We start from the raw sequence: 22,726 nt of genomic DNA on the forward strand, positions 1-22,726 counted from the left end.
TTGTCAAAGATAAGGTGACCATATGTGCGTGGGTTTATCTCTGGGCTTTCTATCCTGTTCCATTGATCTATCTTTCTGTTTTTGTGCCAGTACCATACCGTTTTGATAACTGTAGCTTTGTAGTACAGTCTGAAGTCTGGGAGCCTGATTCCTCCAGTTCCTTCTTTCGTTCTCAAGATTGCTTTGGCTATTCGGGGTCTTTTGTGCTTCCATACAAATTGCAAAATTTTTTGTTCTAGTTCTGTGAAAAATGCCAGTGGTAGTTTGATAGGGATTGCATTGAATCTATAGATTGCTTTCGGTAGTAGAGTCATTTTCACAATGTTGATTCTTCCAATCCAAGAACATGGTATATCTCTCCATCTATTTGTATCATCTTTAATTTCTTTCATTAGTGTCTTATAATTTTCTGCATACAGATCTTTTGTCTCCTTAGGTAGGTTTATTCCTAGATATTTTATTCTTTTTGTTGCAATGGTAAATGGGAGTGTTTTCTTGATTTCACTTTCAGATTTTTCATCATTAGTATATAGGAATGCCAGAGATTTCTGTGCATTAATTTTGTATCCTGCCACTTTACCAAATTCATTGATTAGCTCTAGTAATTTTCTGGTAGCATCTTTAGGGTTCTCTATGTATAGGATCATGTCATCTGCAAACAGTGACAGCTTTACTTCTTCTTTTCCGATTTGGATTCCTTTTATTTCCTTTTCTTCTCTGATTGCTGTGGCTAAAACTTCCAAAACTATGTTGAATAAGAGTGGTGAGAGTGGGCAACCTTGTCTTGTTCCTGATCTTAGTGGAAATGCTTTCAGTTTTTCGCCATTGAGGATGATGTTTGCTGTGGGCTTGTCATATATGGCCTTTATTATGTTGAGGAAAGTTCCCTCTATGCCTACTTTCTGCAGGGTTTTTATCATAAATGGGTGTTGAATTTTGTCAAAAGCTTTCTCTGCATCTATTGAGATGATCATATGGTTTTTCTCCTTCAGTTTGTTAATATGGTTTATCACATTGATAGATTTGCGTATATTGAAGAATCCTTGCATTCCTGGAATAAACCCCACTTGATCATGGTGTATGATCCTTTTAATGTGCTCTTGGATTCTATTTGCTAGTATTTTGTTGAGGATTTTTGCATCTATGTTCATCAGTGATATTGGCCTGTAGTTTTCTTTCTTTGTGACATCCTTGTCTGGTTTTGGTATCAAGGTGATGGTGGCCTCGTAGAAGGAGTTTGGGAGTGTTCCTCCCTCTGCTATATTTTGGAAGAGTTTGAGAAGGATAGGTGTTAGCTCTTCTCTAAATGTTTGATAGAATTCGCCTGTGAAGCCATCTGGTCCTGGGCTTTTCTTTGTTGGAAGATTTTTAATCACAGTTTCAATTTCAGTGCTTGTGATTGGTCTGTTCATATTTTCTATTTCTTCCTGATTCAGTCTTGGCAGGTTGTGCATTTCTAAGAATTTGTCCATTTCTTCCAGATTGTCCATTTTATTGGCATAGAGTTGCTTGTAGTAATCTCTCATGATCTCTTTTATTTCTGCAGTGTCAGTTGTTACCTCTCCTTTTTCATTTCTAATTCTATTGATTTGAGTCTTCTCCCTTTTTTTCTTGATGAGTCTGGCTAGTGGTTTATCTATTTTGTTTATCTTCTCAAAGAACCAGCTTTTAGTTTTATTGATCTTTGCTATTGTTTCCTTCATTTCTTTTTCATTTATTTCTGATCTGATTTTTATGATTTCTTTCCTTCTGCTAGCTTTGGGGTTTTTTTGTTCTTCTTTCCCTAATTGCTTGAGGTGCAAGGTTAGGTTGTTTATTCGAGATGTTTCCTGCTTCTTAAGGTGGGCTTGTATTGCTATAAACTTCCCCCTTAGAACTGCTTTTGCTGCATCCCACAGATTTTGGGTCGTTGTGTCTCCATTGTCATTTGTTTCTAGGTATTTTTTGATTTCCTCTTTGATTTCTTCAGTGATCACTTCATTATTAAGTAGTGTATTGTTTAGCCTCCATGTGTTTGTATTTTTTACAGATCTTTTCCTGTAATTGATACCTAGTCTCATGGCGTTGTGGTCAGAAAAGATACTTGATACAATTTCAATTTTCTTAAATTTACCAAGGCTTGATTTGTGACCCAAGATATGATCTATCCTGGAGAATGTTCCATGAGCACTTGAGAAAAATGTGTATTCTGTTGTTTTTGGATGGAATGTTCTATAAATATCAATTAACTCCATCTCGTTTAATGTATCATTTAAAGCTTGTGTTTCCTTATTTATTTTCATTTTGGATGACCTGTCCATTGGTGAAAGTGGGGTGTTAAAGTCCCCTACTATGAATGTGTTACTGTCGATTTCCCCTTTTATGGTTGTCAGTATTTGCCTTATGTATTGAGGTGCACCTATGTTGGGTGCATAAATATTTACAATTGTTATATCTTCCTCTTGGATCGATCCCTTGATCATTATGTAGTGTCCTTCTTTGTCTCTTCTAATAGTCTTTGTTTTAAAGTCTATTTTGTCTGATATGAGAATTGCTACTCCAGCTTTCTTTTGGTTTCCATTTGCATGAAATACCTTTTTCCATCCCCTTACTTTCAGTCTGTATGTGTCTCTAGGTCTGAAGTGGGTCTCTTGTAGACAGCAGATATATGGGTCTTGTTTTTGTATCCATTCAGCCAATCTGTGTCTTTTGGTGGGAGCATTTAGTCCATTTACATTTAAGGTAATTATCGATATGTGTGTTCCTATTCCCATTTTCTTAATTGTTTTGGGTTCGTTATTGTAGGTCCTTTCCTTCTTTTGTGTTTCTTGCCTAGAGAAGTTCCTTTAGCAGTTGTTGTAGAGCTGGTTTGGTGGTGCTGAACTCTCTCAGCTTTTGCTTGTCTGTAAAGGTTTTAATTTCTCCATCAAATCTGAATGAGATCCTTGCTGGGTAGAGTAATCTTGGTTGCAGGTTTTTCTCCTTCAACGCTTTCAATATGTCCTGCCACTCCCTTCTGGCTTGCAGAGTTTCTGCTGAAAGATCAGCTGTTAACCTTATGGGGATTCCCTTGTGTGTTATTTGTTGTTTTTCCCTTGCTGCTTTTAATATATTTTCTTTGTATTTAATTTTTGACAATTTGATTAATATGTGTCTTGGCGTATTTCTCCTTGGATTTATCCTGTATGGGACTCTCTGTGCTTCCTGGACTTGATTAATGATTTCTTTTCCCATATTAGGGAAGTTTTCAACTATAATCTCTTCAAATATTTTCTCAGTCCCTTTCTTTTTCTCTTCTTCTTCTGGAACCCCTATAATTCGAATGTTGGTGCGTTTAATGTTGTCCCAGAGGTCTCTGAGACTGTCCTCAGTTCTTTTCATTCTTTTTTCTTTATTCTGCTCTGCAGTAGTTATTTACACTATTTTATCTTCCAGGTCACTTATCCGTTCTTCTGCCTCAGTTATTCTGCTATTGATCCCATCTAGAGTACTTTTAATTTCATTTATTGTGTTGTTCATCGTTGCTTGCTTCATCTTTAGTTCTTCTAGGTCCTTGTTAACTGATTCTTGCAATTTGTCCATTCTATTGTCCATTCTATCTCCAAGATTTCGGATCAACCTTACTATCATTATTCTGAATTCTTTTTCAGGTAGACTGCCTATTTCCTCTTCATTTGTTAGGTCTGGTGGGTTTTTATCTTGCTCCTTCATCTGCTGTGTGTTTTTCTGTCTTTTCATTTTGCTTATCTTACTGTGTTTGGGGTCTCCTTTTTTGCAGGCTGAAGGTTCGTAGTTCCTGTTGTTTTTTGTGTCTGTCCCCAGTGGCTAAGGTTGGTTCAGTGGGTTGTGTAGGCTTCCTGGTGGAGGGTACTAGTGCCTGTGTTCTGGTGTATGAGGCTGGATCTTGTCTTTCTGGTGGGCAGGTCCACGTCTGGTGGTGTGTTTTGGGGTGTCTGTAGACTTACTATGATTTTGGGCAGCCTCTCTGCTAATGGGTGGGGTTGTGTTCCTGTCTTGCTAGTTGTTTGGCATAGGATATCCAGCACTGTACCTTGCTGGTCGTTGAGTGAAGCTGGGTGCTGGCGTTGAGATGGAGATCTCTCGGAGATTTTTGCTGTTTGATATTATGTGCAGCTGGGAGGCCTCTTGTGGACCAGTGTCCTGAAGTTGGCTCTCCCACCTCAGAGGCACAGCACTGAGTCCTGGCTGCAGCACCAAGAGCCTTTCATCCACAGGGCTCCTTAATTTGGGATGATTCGTTGTCTATTCAGGTATTCCACAGATGCAGGGTATATCAAGTTGATTGCGGAGCTTTAATCCGCTGCTTCTGAGGCTGCTGGGAGAGATTTCCCTTTCTCTTCTTTGTTCTGACAGTTCCCAGGGGCTCAGCTTTGGATTTGGCCCCGCCTGTGCGTGTAGGTCGCCGGAGGGCGTCTGTTCTTTGCTCAGACAGGACGAGGTTAAAGGAGCCGCTGATTCGGAGGCTCTGGCTCACCCAGGCCGGGGGGGTAGGGAGGGTCACGGAGTGCGGGGCGGGCCTGCAGCGGCAGAGGCCGGCGTGACGCTGCAGCCTGAGGCGCGCCGTGCGCTCTCCCGGGGAGCCGTCCCTGGATCCCGGGACCCTGGCAGTGGCGGGCTGCACAGGCTCCCCAGAAGGGCGTGTGGCTAGTGACCTGTGTTTGCACACAGGCCTCCTGGCGGCGGCAGCAGTGGCCCTAGCGTCCCATGTCCGTCTCTGGGCTCCGCACTCTTAGCCGCGGCTCGCGCCCGTCCCTGGAGCTCTCTCAAGCAGCGTTCTTAATCCCCTCTCCTCGTGCACCAGGAAACAAAGAGGGACGTAAAAGTCTCTTGCCTCTTCGGCAGGTCCAGACCCCTCCCCGGACTCTCTCCCGGCCAGCCGCGGCGCACCAACGCCCTGCAGGCTGTGTTCACGCCGCCAACCTCAGTCCTCTCCCGGCGCTCCGACAAAAGCCGGAGCCTCAGCTCCCAGTCCCGCCCGCCCCGGCGGGCGAGCAGACAAGCCTCTCGGCTGGTGAGTGCCGGTCGGCCCGATCCTCTGCGCTGGAATCTGTCCGCTTTCCCTCCGCACCCCTGTTGCTGTGCTCTCCTCCGCGGCTCCCAAGCTCCCCCACTCCGCCTTCCGAAGTCTCCACCCGCGAAGGGGCTTCCTAGTGTGTGGACACTTTTCCTCCTTCACAGCTCTCTCCCGCTGGTGCAGGACCCGTCCCTATCCTTTTGTCTCTGTTTAGTTTTTTCTTTTGCCCTAACCAGGTACGTGGGGGGTTCCTTGCCTTTTGGGAGGTCTGAGGTCTTCTGCCAGCGTTCAGTAGGTGTTCTGTAGGAGTTGTTCCACGCGTAGATGTATTTCTGGTGTATCTGTGGAGAGGAAGGTGATCTCCGCGTCTTACTCTTCTGCCATCTTCCCTGTTTATTGTTATTTGAGACATTGGCCTCTCAGCCTGCCCCTGTGGAGAGCATAGCTGGGCTGTTCTCTAACTCACTGGGATTCAGGTGCTCCTGGGCCGAGCCTAGCTTTCACTGCAGGTCACTGGGGTTTGTAGCCCTCCGCTGAAAAGTTTGCAAAGTTTGGTCAGCTGTACACTTTTCGTAAGTCTGGAAGAGTTGATTAAAGTCACCATTGTGTTCTCTGTATCTTTGCTGTTAAGAGTTATATTGATCTACTTGTATTTGAAAGAATTTATGTTATAAAACCTACTGCCACATGAGGCCAAGCAATAATAGTTTTACTTGTGCCATTCTGTGGTCTGTATGACAGTTTTTATATACTGTGCCTTGTTGTCATTTCTGTGCTATACAGCAAGGACTCACTAGTTCAGGTTAAGTTTAAGAGTCTGCCTGCATCCATAGTCTTTGTTGCCACCACTTTCTAACTGGCCTCCCATAGACCGTCCTTTTCTATCATCTCCACACTGTCGCCCAAAGGATTTTTTTTTTTTTGAAGATCCAGATGTGATCACTACATTTCCCTACCAAACTTCTGATAGTTCTCATTGTCTACAGTGTCAGCCTCTCTCCTCCCATGACCTCTCCAACAATCCCCACCAGATTGCCTGCTGTTCCTCTGCTGTGCCATTCTCATAACCTGCAGTTTGAGCTCTGCTTAGAATTCTCTCCCATCCGCCCTCTGTTTGCTTGCTAAATTCCCACTTTCCTTCAAGACCAGTCTAAACAGCTCCTGTCCTGTGAAACTGTCATTGCTCTCAGAGGTGCTTCTTCCTTCGGACACTCTGTAGCATCTACATGGCACAGCTCTTAGTAGTTTCCTTCTTAAGTTCTTCAAGGACAAGGACTTTCTCCTCCTCTTCCTCCTCTTTTCCTTCTTATTGTTGTTACTAATTCTCAGCAGCCAACTTATTGCTTAGTTATTTTTAAAGGGTTGATGGTGGTTGAACTTGATTAGTTTAAAACCACCATAGGAAAATATTCTGTAGTGTTTGTTGTTGTTGTTTTGTTTTAACTTAAGGTACTTGGTTTTATAGCTCTTTGGTTAATGAATTGGGAAACATTGTGGTCCTTGGGGGCAGTCCTTCAGGGTTAGGAGCTGAGTGGGTCAAGCACCAGCCTTTGAAGACTCAGGTTTCTGTTCCCAGAGCTGCTTTAGTGTTCAGTCCAGAGTACTTATGAATACAGTGCCTGGGGTATAGTAACCACTCAGTAAGTGTTAGTTACTCTTTACATTAGCCTGCTCAGCTCTACCAGCAAGGCTGTTTTGAAGTGCTTTGTCTAGTTTGTACTGGCAAAACAATAGGATTTTTTTGTTTTTCAAATTTCAAATGCAAAATTATATTGTGCTAGTGAATATGTAGACACGACCCACTGTTCCCTGGAGCTTTTCATTCTTGAAGGACACCCCCTCATTGATAACCACCTCCCAGTACCCATTCCAAAGCTTTACCCTTCCTTCTCACTATGTGTCTCAGCCTATGGCTGCGGTAGCCAGTAAAACAGGCTCTCAGGTGAATCTTACTCCCTGATATCCTGACATCCAGACACCCATAGTCTTTGTTAAATGTTTTCCCTCCCTTCTTAACATCACCAGACGATGTTGTTTTACTTACTTCTTACATTGTGATACCTTAAAACTTGGAGGATCAAGCACCTCTTTTAGGGAAACCCAATAGAAAGATATGCCTTTCTAATACTTTGTTATTTCTGTACTCTAATACTCACTAATATTTCCCTAACAATATTTTTGTAATACTCAAGTTCATGTATTTCTTGCATAAAACTGCAGTTAACAGCAATAGAAATGCTAATAACACCTAAAAGTGATAAAATTAATAGTCACAGCTGCATATTTGGGTTTTATTTCTTAATATAATCTATTTGCTATCTTCATCCATTTGATTCTTTAGAGAGCTCTTACTTACTGTTTTGAGAAAAAAAGATTAGAACTCTGGACTTTTCACATGCAATAGTTGTGTTTTTAACAACAGTTGATTGACTTTTCTGGTACATGTGAAGTGATGCTTTTTTCCTCTATGCCTTATTAGTTGGAATCAAACTGTGAGTAGGGGAAAAGACCAGTGTTTTTCTGTGCTTTTTCTTCTAGAAACAAAGAAAAGTAAACAAAAGTTAAAAGTCTTGAAGACTTATTAAAAGAATAAATAGCCAGAAACACTGCCTCCCCAGTCTTGGTCCTAATCCTGTTCTTAGAAGATGATTCACTGGCACTGGTGACCTGGTATCGTTATAGCAGTTGATGCAGTATGTACTCTTAGAGGATATTGATCCTTGAAGGCAGGGCCGATTTCTTTTATATTTATATTTATATATTTATATATATATAAATATATATATATTTATATATATTATATTATATATAAATATATATTTATATATTATATATTTATATTTCTTTTATATTTGTCACTCAGGGTTTCCCATTTCTCTGTCATTACCATTTTGCCAATAAAATAATCTGAATAATGATAATAGAAGTGGCTGTCTAATACTGGATAGAATAACGTAGAAAGTTACCAGAGAGTGAAAAAGTTTATAGACATCAGTGCTTATAAATATAATACTTTAGGTGAGAACTATAGGAAAGTGTTTTGTAAAGTTGCATTGCAGAATAGTCCAGTTTGTGATTGAGGAGGGGCCAAGCAAATAAACTGTGTGTGCATTTTATGCATTACACACTTGGAAGGACTATATCGATTTTTTGTATACATGCTGAAAATAAATTATACAAGAGCTTTAAACTCCTATTAACCATAGGATCTGTGCAGTCAATAATGAAGTCTTTGCTTTGTCCAGGAATTAGGTCCAAAGTGGAATCCCTTTATCCTGAATTCTTTGTGGTAGAGTTAATTGGAAAAGGTTTAGGGACTATTCAGGGGATCTTTATGTCATGACCTGAAGAGACCAGGGGTCTGTTTCATCAACACTGCTTGCACTCAAGTGATTCTGACCCAGGAGACTAGCATGCTTTTTGGACTTTAGATGAACTTCCTCAATTTAAGGCAATTGATGGCATAATTTTTCTAATAATATAAAGCTGAATTATCTGGGTTTCTAATTTAATGAGGACTTAAAAATATAAATTGATAAATTTATGAGTACCGTGTTCTTAGCCCACTTTAGTAATGCAGTCTCCTTACTTCTTTTCTTACTTTGTTAGTGATAGTGTTTGCCTTTAAACCCATGAGTGAGGTGTGTTAGCACCTGGGCAGGGTTTTGCTCCTTGCTTGGTCACTAGTAACAGAAGTACAGTTGCTGATAGCAATCTAATGCTCTGTATTGAAGTTGATCTTACACCTTTCTCAGATAGCCACCTTCTTATTCAGCACACTGTGACAAGGAGCTATCCAAAAAGGTGCGATTCCCACCTGCCTGAGAGGTGAACTGAGCTGTTAGAACCCAAGAGAACTGATAAAGTTCCAGATTCATCTTCTCTGTATTTACCAGGGCAAGTCTTGTTTCCCAATTGAAATGTTACTACTGATTAATATTAGTACCTGTAATTGAAGAAGCCGGTGCAGCCTATCCAGATATGCTTAGTCTGCTAGCTCGTTGTCTGTGGAGGGCAAAATCTGCACCAGGTGGTACCAAAAAAGGATTTTGATTACTGATGTTTTTCAAGTAGGCTGGTTTCTCTCCACCTGATAGAAGTTGCTACATCTTTCCAAACAGGTTCTCTAATGATCTTGCTTCACCATGGCTACAAATATGGAGGGGCTGGTTCAGCACAGAGTGGGGACCCAGCAGGTGGCTGAGGTGAGTGACAGGGGCTAGCAAAATAGCTGGCACCCTTGCTTTTAAAAGGAAAAGTACATCAGTGTGTGCTGTTCTTTCAAAACAGTCCCAATGAAGTCAGCATGTGAGCCAGATCCAAAGCAGGATGCTGCCATTGAAGAAAAATGAAAATGACAAGAACATTTGCTCCTAAAGTTTCTTTGCATGAATAGGGTGGCCTAGCTGCATACGATGAGGTGACTTTAAACATTTTACTTTGAACAAAAAACTAAGAGTCTAATGATGCTTGTCAAGCTTGTGAGTATAGTTTTAAGTCAAAGGCTCTTAGTTTCTTGCACAGTTGATACTCTGTTAATACTGTGTATGGTGGAAAGCGGATTCTGTGCATTCTACAGTCATTGTTGACCTTCTTCCATGTACTGGGGATTTTGCTAAGTGCTAAGAAATATGGAGGTGAATGAGCCATTGGCCCTTCCTTTAGTGTTCTCTGGGCCTGGTTAAGGAGTAATTATAAAATGGTAAGACGTGAAACTCCATGTGAAGAAGGTAATCCTGGAGGTGGGTCTTGCATTGCAAGTAATCATTTGTTAGGCAGACCTAAGGAAGCAGGGTTGGAAACTGGCAGATGCTGAGGAGGGTATCCTAAGTCAGAAACCTATGCAAAGACAGGACAGAGACATGAAGTAGCTTGGAATGTTCAGGCAACTCGAGGTGTAAAGGAGGGAAGTAGGGCCAGATCTTTTCAGTCTGTACCAGGCCCTCTGCAAGGGCTTCAGTCCTCAACAACCTTTTGAGGTTTGGTGTGATCGCTAATTCGCATTTAATAGGTGAGGAAACCAAGGCTCAAGGACAAGTAACTGGCCAAGGGCACACTGACCCAGTTCTGTTTCACTTCTTCCAGAGCTCCTCCAATAAACCATGCATCATGCTGCAAACAGGAGCCATTAGAAGGATTCAGATTTGTGTTTTTGAACCAATAATCGTATTTCTAAGGTGAAGACACAGATTTATCAAAGGATGGACATTTAAAGAAAGGATTTTTAAAAATAAAAAATAAGTACACGAATGCCAGTTTATACCAGTAAAATTGGTGAGCAGACTTTTCAGATTTTAGATCAACCATTGACTTTAAGGCAGCAGTATAATAATCATCCCTTTCACCCGGCAAATAAGGGTTAGTGTTAACTGAAGATGAAAGCAGATAGATTTTACAAATTTTTAAATATATTTTTGGAAGAGCTAAAGAGCTGTGAAAGTATTGGGGTTAAAATGCTTGTGTTTATAGTTTGTCTTAGGAACAATTACCTTGAAAATCACTGTTGGCTTTTCAAATATTTAGGGTTATTTTGCATTTAATACAGTTTCCAGTTGAGACTGACTTGGAGACTAGTATGTGGATCACTGCCTTAAGAAGTCATCACTAACTCTTTAGGAGAAGAGGTTAGTATAGTAAGTAACCTATAGTACTGACCTATAGTAATTTATAGGATAATACAAGTTTTGTGTATGTATTCAGAAAATTTCCTAGGTAAAGTTTTCTGTCAGATGCCTTACTTCCATCAAGAAATGGAATTTCATGTGTTAATTTAGTGCAACTATTGTTTCCCATGGCGAAAAGCACATTTTGAGGAGACATCCAAAATAGTAGGAGGCATTATTAATTTGGAGAACAAAAGCAATCTTCCTATTTAAAATATTCCCTAGATTTCCATGCTGTTATTTTGAAATTTCAAGTTTGATGACTTTAAACTACATGTGGTAGCTGTATATAATATTAAATCAGCGAAATGAGTAAGAGAGCCTACAGTTCATCATGTTGGTGCTAAACAATAATTGAGTGGGAATGAAGTTTTTAAATTAGGGGTTATTAGCAGTCATTTGGGGACAGTTGTTTATTCAGTCAGCAGACAGTGAAGAAACATACCTCTTCCCTGCCTGTTTGCCAGAAGCACACACAGGTGAGTAATAGGACTGGGGATCTGCTCACCAGAGCTCAGTGTTGCAGGGATCAGGCATGAGACAGGCTACACCAGAGGACAGGCTCTCCATAATGGAAAGGGGGCTCTCTAGGGATCAGACAGATTGGGGTTTAAATCCAGGTCCTGCCATTTGCTATCTGGGTGACTGCCTTGTTCCTCAGTTTTCTCATCTAGAAAATGGGAGTAGTACTAGAACCTATTATCTCATGGGATTGTTTTGAGAAGTCATTGAAATAAAAACATATAAGGAGGGCTTCCCTGGTGGCGCAGTGGTTGAGAGTCCGCCTGCTGATGCAGGGGACACGGGTTCGTGCCCCGGACTGGGAAGATCCCACATGCCGCGGAGCGGCTGGGCCCATGAGCCATGGCCGCTGAGCCTGCGCGTCCGGAGCCTGTGGTCCGCAACGGGAGAGGCCACAGCAGTGAGAGGCCTGCGTACCGCAAAAACAGAGAACAAAAAACAAAAAAAAACGTATAAGGAGCTTTAGCAGGTCCCACGCTTTTGCTCCATAAATGAGATAGAGCAACATTGTCAATAGTGTAAATGATTTTCTTTCAAGTCCCCAGGACAACCTTTTTCCCTATGGACCAGATAAGTCATATTACCAAAATAAACTACAAAAGTTGGATCATACAAACGAACAATTTGATGTCCTATAATGTGCTCCGATTTATTCAGTTATTCACAGAGACAGTTTAATATAGTGGTCAAGAGTATAGACTCTGGAGCCAGATGGCCTGGTTTAAATCCTGATCCTGCCACTTGCAAACTGTGTGACCTCTCTGTTTTTTGGAATTGTTTATGAAGAGCTAATATTAATTCTTCTTTAAATGTCTGGTAAAATTCAGCAGTGAAGCCATGTGGGCTTGGGCTTTTCTTTGCAGGTAGTTTTTTAGTTCCAAATTTAGTCTCATCACTTGTTATAGGTCTGTTCATATTGTCTTTTTCTTCTTGAGTCAGTTTCAGTAGTCTGTGTCTTTTTGAGAATTTGTTTGTTTCATCTAAGTCATCTAATTTATTGTCACAACAGTTGTTCACGGTATTCTTTTATCCTTTTTATTTCTATTAATAAGGTCAGTACCAATTTCTCCTCATTCATTTCTGATTCTATTTAGTAATTTGAATCTTTTTCTTGGTCAGTCTAGCTAAAGATTTGTCAGTTTGTTGACCTTTTCAAAGAACCGCCTTTTGATTTCATTGATTTTTCTCTATTGTTTTTATATTCTCTGTTTCATTAATTTCCACTCTCGTCAAAACCACAAGGAGATAACCATTTTACATCCACTAGAATGGCGGGGGGTGGGGTGGGGGGAAGGTCAGATAGCAAGTGTTGGTGAGGATGTGGAGAAATTGGAAACTTCCTATATTACTGGTAATAATGTAAAATGGTGTAGCCACTTTGGAAAACAGTCTGGCAGTTCTTCAGAAAGTTACATATGAAGTTACCACATGACCCAGCAATTCCATTCCAAGCTATATTCCCAAAAGAAATGAAAACATACGTCCACACAAAAACTTGTGCACCAATGTTTACAGTAGTAGTATTCAAAATAGCCAAAAGGTAGAAATAGTCAAATGTCCATCAACTGACAAATGAATAACAAAATGTGGTATATCCAGACAATAGAATATTATTCAGCTATAAAAAGGAATGAATTACTGATGCATGCTACAGCATGGATGAACCTTGACAGCATTATACTAAGTGAAAGAAACTAGTCACAAAAGACAACATATTATATTATTCCATTCATATGAAATGTCCAGAACAGGGAACTCTATAGAGATAGAAAATAGGTTATAGTGGTTGCCTAGGGCTGGATTTTGGAAGTGATACCTAAAGAGTACAGGGTTTCTTTTTGAGGGGATGAGATTTTTCTAAAATTTTCTGTGGTGATGGTTGCACATATGTGTGTATATACTAAAAACCATTGAATTATACACTTCAAATGGGTAGAATGTATGGTAGGTGAATTAGAGCTCAATAAAAGTATTTTTTAAAAACAATACATAACAGCAACCAGATGCCACTACCAAAATTAAGAGGTATTTTCCAAAATAAAAGAACAAAAAGAAATGGAGAAAAAAAAAAACTAGAGGGATTTGTGACTTCTACTTTTTAATTAGAATTATATACTTTCTAAAACAGTAAAGCATGATTACATATGCAGTATATACAGTTTGATTCCAGTTTTGTAAGGTATTTATTTCTCAGATGTATCTGTAGCTACATAATACAGTGTGCCAGGTGTTATGCTCAGGTCATCACCTCATTTAATACTTCAGTTAACACTATAAGGAAAGTATTATTTTCCCCACTTTAAGTGGGGGAAACTGAGAGGTAGAGAGATTACTTTGCCATATCTGAGTGACTTAAGAGGCTAGACTTTTACACTACACAGTAAGTTCATTTTTTATTTTATTAAAAACATTTTTTCTTCCAATTTTTTTTTTAATCAGTGTTAGACATTGCCCTTTTTTGGGAGAGAGGTTTTTTTTAGTTTTAATTGTGGTAAAATATAAAATTTGCTATTATAACCATTTTTAAGCATATAGTTCTATGGCATTAACTACCTTATTCTGTAACCATCACCACTGCCCATCATCAGAACTTTTCATCTCCCCAAACTGAAACTCTCTACCCTTTAAACACTAACATCCATTCCCTCTTCCCCTCTACCCCTGCAGTATTTTATTCTTTTTGAGGCTATTGTAAATGGAATTGTTTACTTAATTTTTTTGAGCATCATTGTTAACGGTGTAGAAATGCAACTGATTTTTGTGTTGATTCTGTATCCTGCAACTTCGCTGAATTTGTTTATTCTAGTGTGTGTGTGTGTGTGTGTGTGACATCTTTAGATTTTCCTGTGTGGAAGATCATGTCATCTGTGAATAAAGATAATTTTACTTCTTCTTTCCCAATTTGGATGCCTTGTACTTATTTTTCTTGCCTAATCATTCTGGTTGGAACTTCTAGTATATTGAATAGAAGAGGTGAAAGCAGTCATTCTTGGCTTCCTGATCTTAAAGGAAAATTTTTCAGTCTTTCATCACAAAATGTGATGTTAGCTGTGGGTTTTTCACAAATGACCTTTATTATGTTGAGATAGTTTCCTTCTATTCCTAGTTTGTTGGATGTTTTTATCATGAAAGGGTGTTGAATTTTGTCAGGAATAAACCCCACTTGGTCATGTGTATAATCTTTTTTTTTTTTGGCGGTACGCGGGCCTCTCACTGTTGTGGCCTCTCCCGTTGCGGACCACAGGCTCCGGACGCACAGGCTCAGCGGCCATGGCTCACGGGCCCAGCCGTTCCGCGGCATGTGGGATCTTTCCGGACCTGGGCACAAACCCGTGTCCCCTGCATCGGCAGGCGGACTGTCAACCACTGCGCCACCAGGGAAGCCCAGTATAATCTTTTTAATATGCTGCTGATAACAGTTTGCTCGTATTTTGTTGAGGAATTTTGCATTGGTATTCGTAAGGGATATTGATCTGCAGTATTCTTTTCTTGCAGTGTCTTTGCCTGACTGGTATCAGGGCAATGCTAGCTTCATAGAATGAGTTTGGGAGTGTTCCTTCTTCCTCAGTCTTTCAGAAGAGTTTGAGATGGATGGTGTTAATTCTACTTTAAATGTTCGGTATAATTCACTAGGGCTGCTCCAGGGCTTTTTGAGGGGTGGGGAGGCTTCATTACTGATTCAATCTTCTTACTAGTTATAGGTCTACTCAGATTTTCTATTTCTTCATGATTCAGTCTTGGTAGGTTGTATGTTTCTAGGAATTTGTCCATTTCATCTCAATTATCCAGTTTGTTGGTATACAGTTGTTCATAGTACTCTTTTAAAATCCTCTTTATTTCTGCAAAATCAGTAATAAGTTCATTTCTGGTATTAGACATTTTTTGACTTAGTATATAAATAAACTTTAGTTTTCATTCAGTTCCTCACACGCCCATATCTTCCCTTCATTCTCCCAATAAAAGTGTATCCTCTTTGCATAAATTAATGTTCTGTTACCTAACTGTGACATTATCACGTATACTTCCTAGTATCTCCAATATAGTTGTAGAACCCTCTGAATACTATTCTTCATACAAATACATCAGAGGAATTTTCAGTTTCCTTTATTTTCCTGTGAAAACATTCCTCCTAAAGTCCTCTGACCTGCTCCAGTCCCTACTGATTGCTTTTTAAGCCTGCTGCACAGCTGTCATCCTTTATTTGTCTCTTGTTTGGGATTCTTTCCTTGAATTCATGGTTTTTTTTCCTTTTTTTTAAAAAATGTAAATAACATGGTCCAGAAACGTCCTAAGAAAGAGTGCATCAGAGATGAATTGTTTTTAGATCTTGCATATCTAAACGTGTCTTTATTTACACCCACATGCTTGAGTGATAGTTTGGGGATAGAAATCTAAGTTGAAAATAATAATTTTACCTCAGAATTTCAAGGCATCATTTTATTGTCTTCCAGCTTTGAGAAGGCCATTTACATTCTTGATTCTCTTTAAGTGTCTCTCTCCCTCTTTCTCTCTTGCCTTTTCTGTCCCCTACCTCCATGGTTAAGATCTTTTCGGGGCTTCCCTGGTGGCGCAATGGTTGAGAACCTGCCTGCCAATGCAGGGGACACGGGTTCGAGCCCTGGTCTGGGAAGATCCCACATGCCGCGGAGCAATTAGGCCCGTGAGCCACAACTACCGAGCCTGCATGTCTGGAGCTTGTACTCCACAACAAGAGAGGCCGCGCCAGTGAGAGGCCCGCGCACCGCGATGAAGAGTGGCCCCCGCTCGCCGCAACTAGAGAAAACCCTCGCACAGAAATGAAGACCCAACACAGCCAAAATAAATAAATTAATTTTTTTTTAAAAAAAGATCTTTTCCTCATCCCTTTTGTTCTGAAATTTCATAGTAATGTCTCTTAGTGTAGTTTTTCTTTTATACATTATACTGAGCACTCAGAGGGGGTCCTTTCAATCTAGAAACTCACGACCTCCTGTTCTATGAAATTGTTTTACAGTAGTTCTCTGATAATATCTTCCCTCAGTATTTTTCCAGTCTCTTTCCAGAACTCCTAATTAATTGGATACTGGAGCTCTTGAACTAATCATTTCTTCATTTTTTCTCTTCTGTTTCTAGCTCTTTCTGCTGCTTCTACTTTCAGGGAGATTTCCAACTTAGATCTGTCTTCAGGTCTTACCAGTTGCTTGAGCATATTATTTAACCTTGCTGTGCCAGTGTCCCCAACTATCAAATGGGGTTAATGATTATACTTATTGTAGAGGATTATTGTGAGAATTCAGTTAGTGTGTCTAAAGCATGTCACATAGTAATAATACAGTGTGGCGAGTAGTCACTGCCCAGCTCCTGCTGCTGTTGCTGCTGTTGTTTCTTCAACATTGTTTTCTTCTTTGCTATCTTATTTTTCATTTTAGAAACTTTTTTCTGTTTTTCTTTTATAGCAACTTTTTTTTCTTTTATTTTCCTTTCTTAATTGAAATTTTATTGGTTGTTTTGAGCATCAGTACAGAGACATTTCAGTTTGTACGCAATTTGTGACATATGTACCGAACATCTAAAAAACCATGTAGTTGTCTTTCTTAAAGTTATTGCAGCTTAAAATTTGGCAGCAAATTTTTCTGTAAGAGGATATCAAGTACCAGTATCTTCAAGTGTTGATAAACTGTTACATTTTAAGTCCCATTAATTCACAATTTTTAATATCATATACATACTCCAATTTTCGGTCTTTCACAGCACATTAACAAAGTTACTAGGAAGATGGACTAGCATGATGAAAGATGTTACAGAGAGCAGGCAGTTCTAACAGGCAGGGCCAAGATCAAGGGGTGGTTTTCTTTAGGAAACAATTTTACTGAAAACAACATGAGAACAGAAGTAATTTTAAATGTTCAAGGCGTATTAAATGCACGACTGGGACTGCAAGTTGTCATTTAGTATGATTTGTATAATAGGAAATGAAAAGGACCCCCATCCATGGCATGTTAAGCTGAACATCCAAGACAATCAAAGCCTCCTGCACTCAATTACCCCACTATTTTCTGGTTGTATCGAAAAATAAGCAACAGCAAATGACTCACCTCTCAAAAAAAAAAAAAAATTGAGTCTTGAAAAATTGGATATGGTGGGATTTCCTCCTTAGAAATGTTTCTAGATATACTTTAAAAAAACCTTGTGTTTACGAAATAGTTGATAACGTTATTCCTCTGCGTTGTACAAGAAGTGAGACAGGGACCACTGATAAGACTTAGTGTGTGATATTCATCAGACTTGGCTTCTTTCCCTCCTGCTTCATCAGAGGCTGGACTCTCCCCCTTTCAGTTCTGTTTTCTGCAAGTAAACTTTCTTTAGTTTCTTGGTTCTTGAGCCACTTTGGCCTGTTTTCCCTTTGCTCCCCTGTTCTCGTTTCCCTTTTTGGCTTTGTTTCCACTTTTGCAGGAGCAGGTTTAGCTGATAACCTTGCCCATCTCTTGGGTACCTCCATCCCTGCCCCTTGGGGAGAGCTGCCCTTCCTTTGGGTGGAGCCTGGGCCGCTCCAGATCCCCGAGGAACTGGGCCCCCTGCGCTGTCCCTTCCTGCCCTCTTCCGCCCAGGCCTTGCAACCCGACGTGGAGCGGTGGGAGAACCAGACCAAACCGTGTGGCAACTTTTTGTTGTCTCATGTATGCAGTAGTTTGTCCTCTTTTTGTGAGGGTGATAATTGCAGTTTTTTACTGTTTTTAGTTTTCTTTTGCTGCTTCCATAGGTGTTGTTTTATCCAAGTTCCTTCTTGTTTCTTTTAGTTCCTTTACTTCATAAGGAAGCTTTTCTCAAATGGCTAATGATCCTTATTGTTGGTTCACATTTTAAAATGAAGCACTTAAAACTGAAAACAAAAACAAATGTTTTTTGTACAGGAGTAAGGCTTGTCAACTTTTGGTTTGATTTTACTTTGGGGTGATTAGATAGGCACCCACACATTTTGTTTGGAGGGTGCTCCAGGTGTCACTATCCATAGGTTTCTTTTCTGGGGCCATTCAGGTTTTGGAGGCAAGAATTCTTTGGGGGTGGGTGTGATTTATGCCTTTTCTCCAGTATTTTTATTGTTGTTGATTTTAAAGTTATGGCACAAAGTGAGGGTTTGAGGTTCAATATTTAATCTACTCTTTGCAAACTGAAGAAGGGTGGCTCCCTCCTCGCTGTGAAGATGTTTTGATGTCTCTGGTCTGGGGCCTGGTAGCTGCACTTTCCCTGCAAGGGAATGAGGAAGTGGTGGTCATGTGATGAGTCACATGGCTGCACCACAGGTATTCAGCCAGCCTCTGGTTTTCAGCCTATTTCTAAACCCAGCTTTCTGTGGAACTGAGGGATCTTACTGAGCCCTTCCAGGGTTCTGGGGGTTGCGGGGGGGGAATTAGCTTGTTTCTCATTAGTATTCCCCTCTATAGTCATTTGGAGTTCAGCTTTGTTCATCCTGCTGAGTCAGTTTCCACTCCACCAACTACTTTCCCTGTTCCTAGCGTTTGTTAGTATTTGTGATCCACTGTCATCTCCTTGACTATTCTTTTTGTCCTTGTGGATCTGTACATTTTCTTAATCCTTTACTCATGCTTAAATGTGATTTGTTAAAGGAATAGAGATAATAAATGCATGTGTTTGCTATGTTTAACTGGAAGTAAGGGAAAGTCTTACTAGTAAAGCAAATTAAAGTTGTTCACTGATAGACTTCAAGGTACTTCATAAGTATGCACTTATCCATTCAACGAGTATTTAAGGAGGGCTTACTGTGTGCCGTGTGCTAGACATTGTTCTAGTTTTTAAGATACTCGGCTCTCATGAAGCTTCTATCCTATTGGGAAACAACCAACATCTAAACAAATGAAAAATGTCAAGAGAGCAGTAAGTGCTATAAAGAAAAGTGAAGAGATAGAAAGTGATAAGAGTATTATCTAAGCACATTCAGGGAAGACTTCTTAGAAGGTGACATAAATTTTTTTAAAAATTATTTTTTAAAATTTTTGGCTGTGTCAGCTCTTATTTGTGGCACGTGGGATCTTCGTTGAGGCATGCGGGATATTTTGTTGAGGCACATGGGCTTCTCTCTAGTTGTGGTGTGCAGGTTTTCTCTTCGCTAGTTGTGGCACGCAGGCTCCAGGGCGTGTGGGCTCTGTAGTTGTGGTGCGCGGGTTTCAGAGTGCATGCGCTTTGTAGTTTGCGGCACGCAGGCTCTCTAGTTGAGGTGCACGAGCTCAGTAGTTGTGACGCGTGGGCTTAGTTGCCCCGTGGCATGTGGAATGTTAGTTCCCTGACCAGGGATTGAACCCACATCCCCTGCATTGTAAGGCGGATTCTTTACCACTGGACCACCAGGGAAGTCCCAGAAGGTGACATTTAAATGGAAACCTGAATGAAGTAAGAGAAGTGATTCAGATAAGAGTATCAGGGCGTGGGGTAACATTCCAGGTAGGGGAGAGGGGAGCGTAGGGGAGAGGGGAGCTCAACGTACTGAGCGTTGGCACAGTAGAGGAACCATGAAGAGACCTGTGTGGCAGGAGTGCAGGGGGCGAGGGAGAACGTGGTGGGAGATGAGGTCAGTGGGGTAGGTAGGGCCAGGTCTTCTTGGATTATATAGGCTATGGTCAGGAATTTGTATTTTATTCTGTGTACATTGGGGAGCCATTGGAGAGTTAGAGCAGGAGATTGGCCTGTCTTTGAGGGTTGAACTAGGAGCCTGCTGATTGTGCAAACTGCTGCACTCAGACCCTGACCTGACAGACCATACTCTCTTCATTGAAGGTGGGCAGTTTGAGGTACTCCCTGGTTTTAAACCATGGCTACCCATAGTCCCTGCTGTGGAATTACCTGCGTGGCCATGTCCATAGCACATTACCCCTGGTCTCCTTGGTCTACAGCTGATTCAGCCAACCTGTATCCCTGATGGACTGATTGAGCTGATAAGATTCCTACTTTTAAGAATTGGAAAACAAGCATTTTGGTTTTTACACGAAATATGCGTTTCTGGAAAACCTTGTGTTCTACACACTAAAAATAACAGAGCTGGGCTTCCCTGGTGGCGCAGTGCTTAAGAATCTGCCTGCCAACGCAGGGGACACGGGTTCAAGCCCTGGTCTGGGAAGATCCCACGTGCCATGGAGCAACTAAGCCCATGCACCACAACTACTGAGCCTGTGCTTTAGAGTCCACGAGGCACAACTACTGAGCCCGCACGCCTAGAGCCCGTGCTTCACAACAAGAGAAGCCACCGCAATGAGAAGCCCGCGCACCACAATGAAGAGTAGCCCCGGCTCGTCGCAACTAGAGAAAGCCTGTGCACAGCAACGAAGACACAGCACAGCCAAAAATAAAAATAAATAAATAACAGAGCTTATGGAAAAATAGCATTCAGCGTGGCCCAGAGCACTAACAAAAATAATAACAATCCTAATAAAAATGCTAGTATAATTAAAAAGACATGTTAAATTCCTAATAATCAAACATTAGAGTAAGTATAGGATTTTGTCTTAAAAACAAGGTGAAAGCTTTATGGAAGAGGATATAAGGAGGAAGGGTTAAAGATGGTGAATTATTGAATAAATGCGTAAAGATTAGGGAGAACCATGCAATGAGCTTTTCCAAGACACAGAACACGTGGCCAGAATGAGACAAGAGGATGAACCTGGTTATGAATAGGCATCGTGCATGACACTGAATTCCTGTTAGCTTAGATGCCGATGTGCTTTGCATTCTGTGGCTCTACACTGTGATGCAAAGCATTAAGGAATTGGGAGCAGTCACTTGTAAATCAGTGTGATTTCAAGTGTTATACTGCCATCATTTCTCTGTTTACAATTTTGTAGAATCAGAATCGCATTACAGAAATAACGTTGCAACAGAACATACTTTGCTAACAATGATACCTGTTGAACCCTTACTATGTGCCAGGTACTGCACATAAGCTCTGTATCATCTTGCTTAATGTTAACATAATGCCTGTGAAATGGTGCTCTCACTTTTCATAGTTAAGGAAGCTAAGGCACAGGAGAGGGTTAAATAACGTGTCTACTGGCATATGGTCAGTAAAAGGTGACATTAGACCCTGGAGTTAAAAGATCATACAGTGTCAGGGCTTGAGGTGATGCCTTGTGTAAGCCCAGGTTGTTGCAGAACGTAGAAGCAGAGAAAGGTGGTCCTCAGAGAGAAGCCGGAGAGTGACTCTCAGACTCTCAGAAAAAAGCAAAGGGGGAGTGAGCAGGTGGCCTGAGAAAGAGATAGAGAAGCTGCCTCACAGCTCTCCCCTTCCCAAATAGCACAGTCGTACATCCTGAGACTGGGTTCTGTGAGTGTCCTTCCAACAAATTTCCCCTTTCATTTGAGTAAGTTTGAGTGTCATTTGTAACTAGTCACTGACAAAAGCACCCAAACCCTCCCAATTCTATTTAATATGTATCTGGCATGTCCCATTTTGGGGATATAAACTTCAGTTTTCAGTAAGTAGATTAATTTGACTCATTTTCCCTATGAAATTGAATAAGTTATCTCTTGGGGTTCAAGCCCATGGCTCTCAGATACGCACATGGATTGGTTTTGGGTGGGGAAGGTGCTGTGGAGAGGGGGAAAGTCAGGAACAGAGGGAGAGGGCTTGAATTAGCTCCAGTGTTTTGTCTTAGTTTCTCTTTGAAGGGTCAAATGAAATCTACTCTGAAGTAACAGTGTGTGGCTGTCGTCCTGAATTTTATGGAGCCATTTCCTTTTGTCTATGACTTTACCACCTATGTATATATTGCTACATGCTTTTTCATTTTTAATTAATTTTATTTTTGGCTGCATTGGGTCTTTGTTGCTGCATGCGGGCTTTTCTCTAGTTGCGGCAAGCGGGGGCTACTCTTCGTGTGGTGCTTGGGCTTCTCATTGCGGTGGCTTCTCTTGTTGTGGAGCACAGGTTCTAGGCGTGTGGGCTTCAGTAGTTGCAACATGTGAGCTCAGTAGTTGCGGTGCACAGGTATAGGCGTGCAGGCTCAGTAGTTGTGGCTCACGGGCTGTAGAGTGCAGGCTCAGTAGTTGTGACGCATGGACTTAGTTGCTCCGTGGCATGTGGGATCTTCCCAGACCAGGGCTCAAACCCGTGTCCCCTGCATTGGCAGGCGGATTCTTTTTTGTTTGTTTATTTGTTTTTGCAGTACGCGGGCCTCTCACTGCTGTGGCCTCTCCCGTTGCGGAGCACAGGCTCCAGACGCGCAGGCTCAGCGGCCATGGCTCACGGGCCCAGCCGCTCCACGGCATGTGGGATCTTCCCGGACCGGGGCACGAACCCGTGTCCCCTGCATCAGCAGGCGGACTCTCAACCACTGCGCCACCAGGGAAGCCCAACCTTTCTTTATTACATGAATAAACATGTTCTTTTTTGGTCTTTTTTTTCACATGCATGTCATCCAGTTGTAATCATCCTGTGCATACAACTTTGTATCTTTTGATTTCACATAATGTTAATTTCACAGACTAAATGTCATCATCCTTTCCACAGGTTACTACATAGCCTACGTGACCATCATTTTTC

General features: G+C 41.1%; 1 protein-coding gene across 5 annotated transcripts in view; it reads left to right on the forward strand.

Moving 5' to 3' along the window:
- NR2C2 (nuclear receptor subfamily 2 group C member 2) overlaps nt 1–22,726 on the forward strand; it is a 90,089-nt gene that overhangs the window by 11,868 nt on the left and 55,495 nt on the right. For 3 of the 5 annotated variants that reach the window (XR_003430145.1, XM_027093866.1, XM_027093867.1), the window contains exon 2: nt 9,136–9,219. The exons of the other annotated variants lie outside the window; for them this stretch is intronic. Coding sequence is in view for 2 of the 3 variants with exons in the window: in XM_027093866.1 (XP_026949667.1) it covers nt 9,160–9,219 (60 nt within the window). In the remaining variant the exon portion in view is untranslated. The remainder of the gene's footprint in view (nt 1–9,135; nt 9,220–22,726) is intronic. 5 annotated transcript variants of the gene reach the window in all.

The sequence above is a fragment of the Aethalodelphis obliquidens genome, unplaced genomic scaffold, assembly GCF_003676395.1.
Source record: "Aethalodelphis obliquidens isolate GAN/ISIS:26980383/991018 unplaced genomic scaffold, ASM367639v1 scaffold86, whole genome shotgun sequence".
Taxonomy (NCBI): Eukaryota; Metazoa; Chordata; class Mammalia; order Artiodactyla; family Delphinidae; genus Aethalodelphis; species Aethalodelphis obliquidens.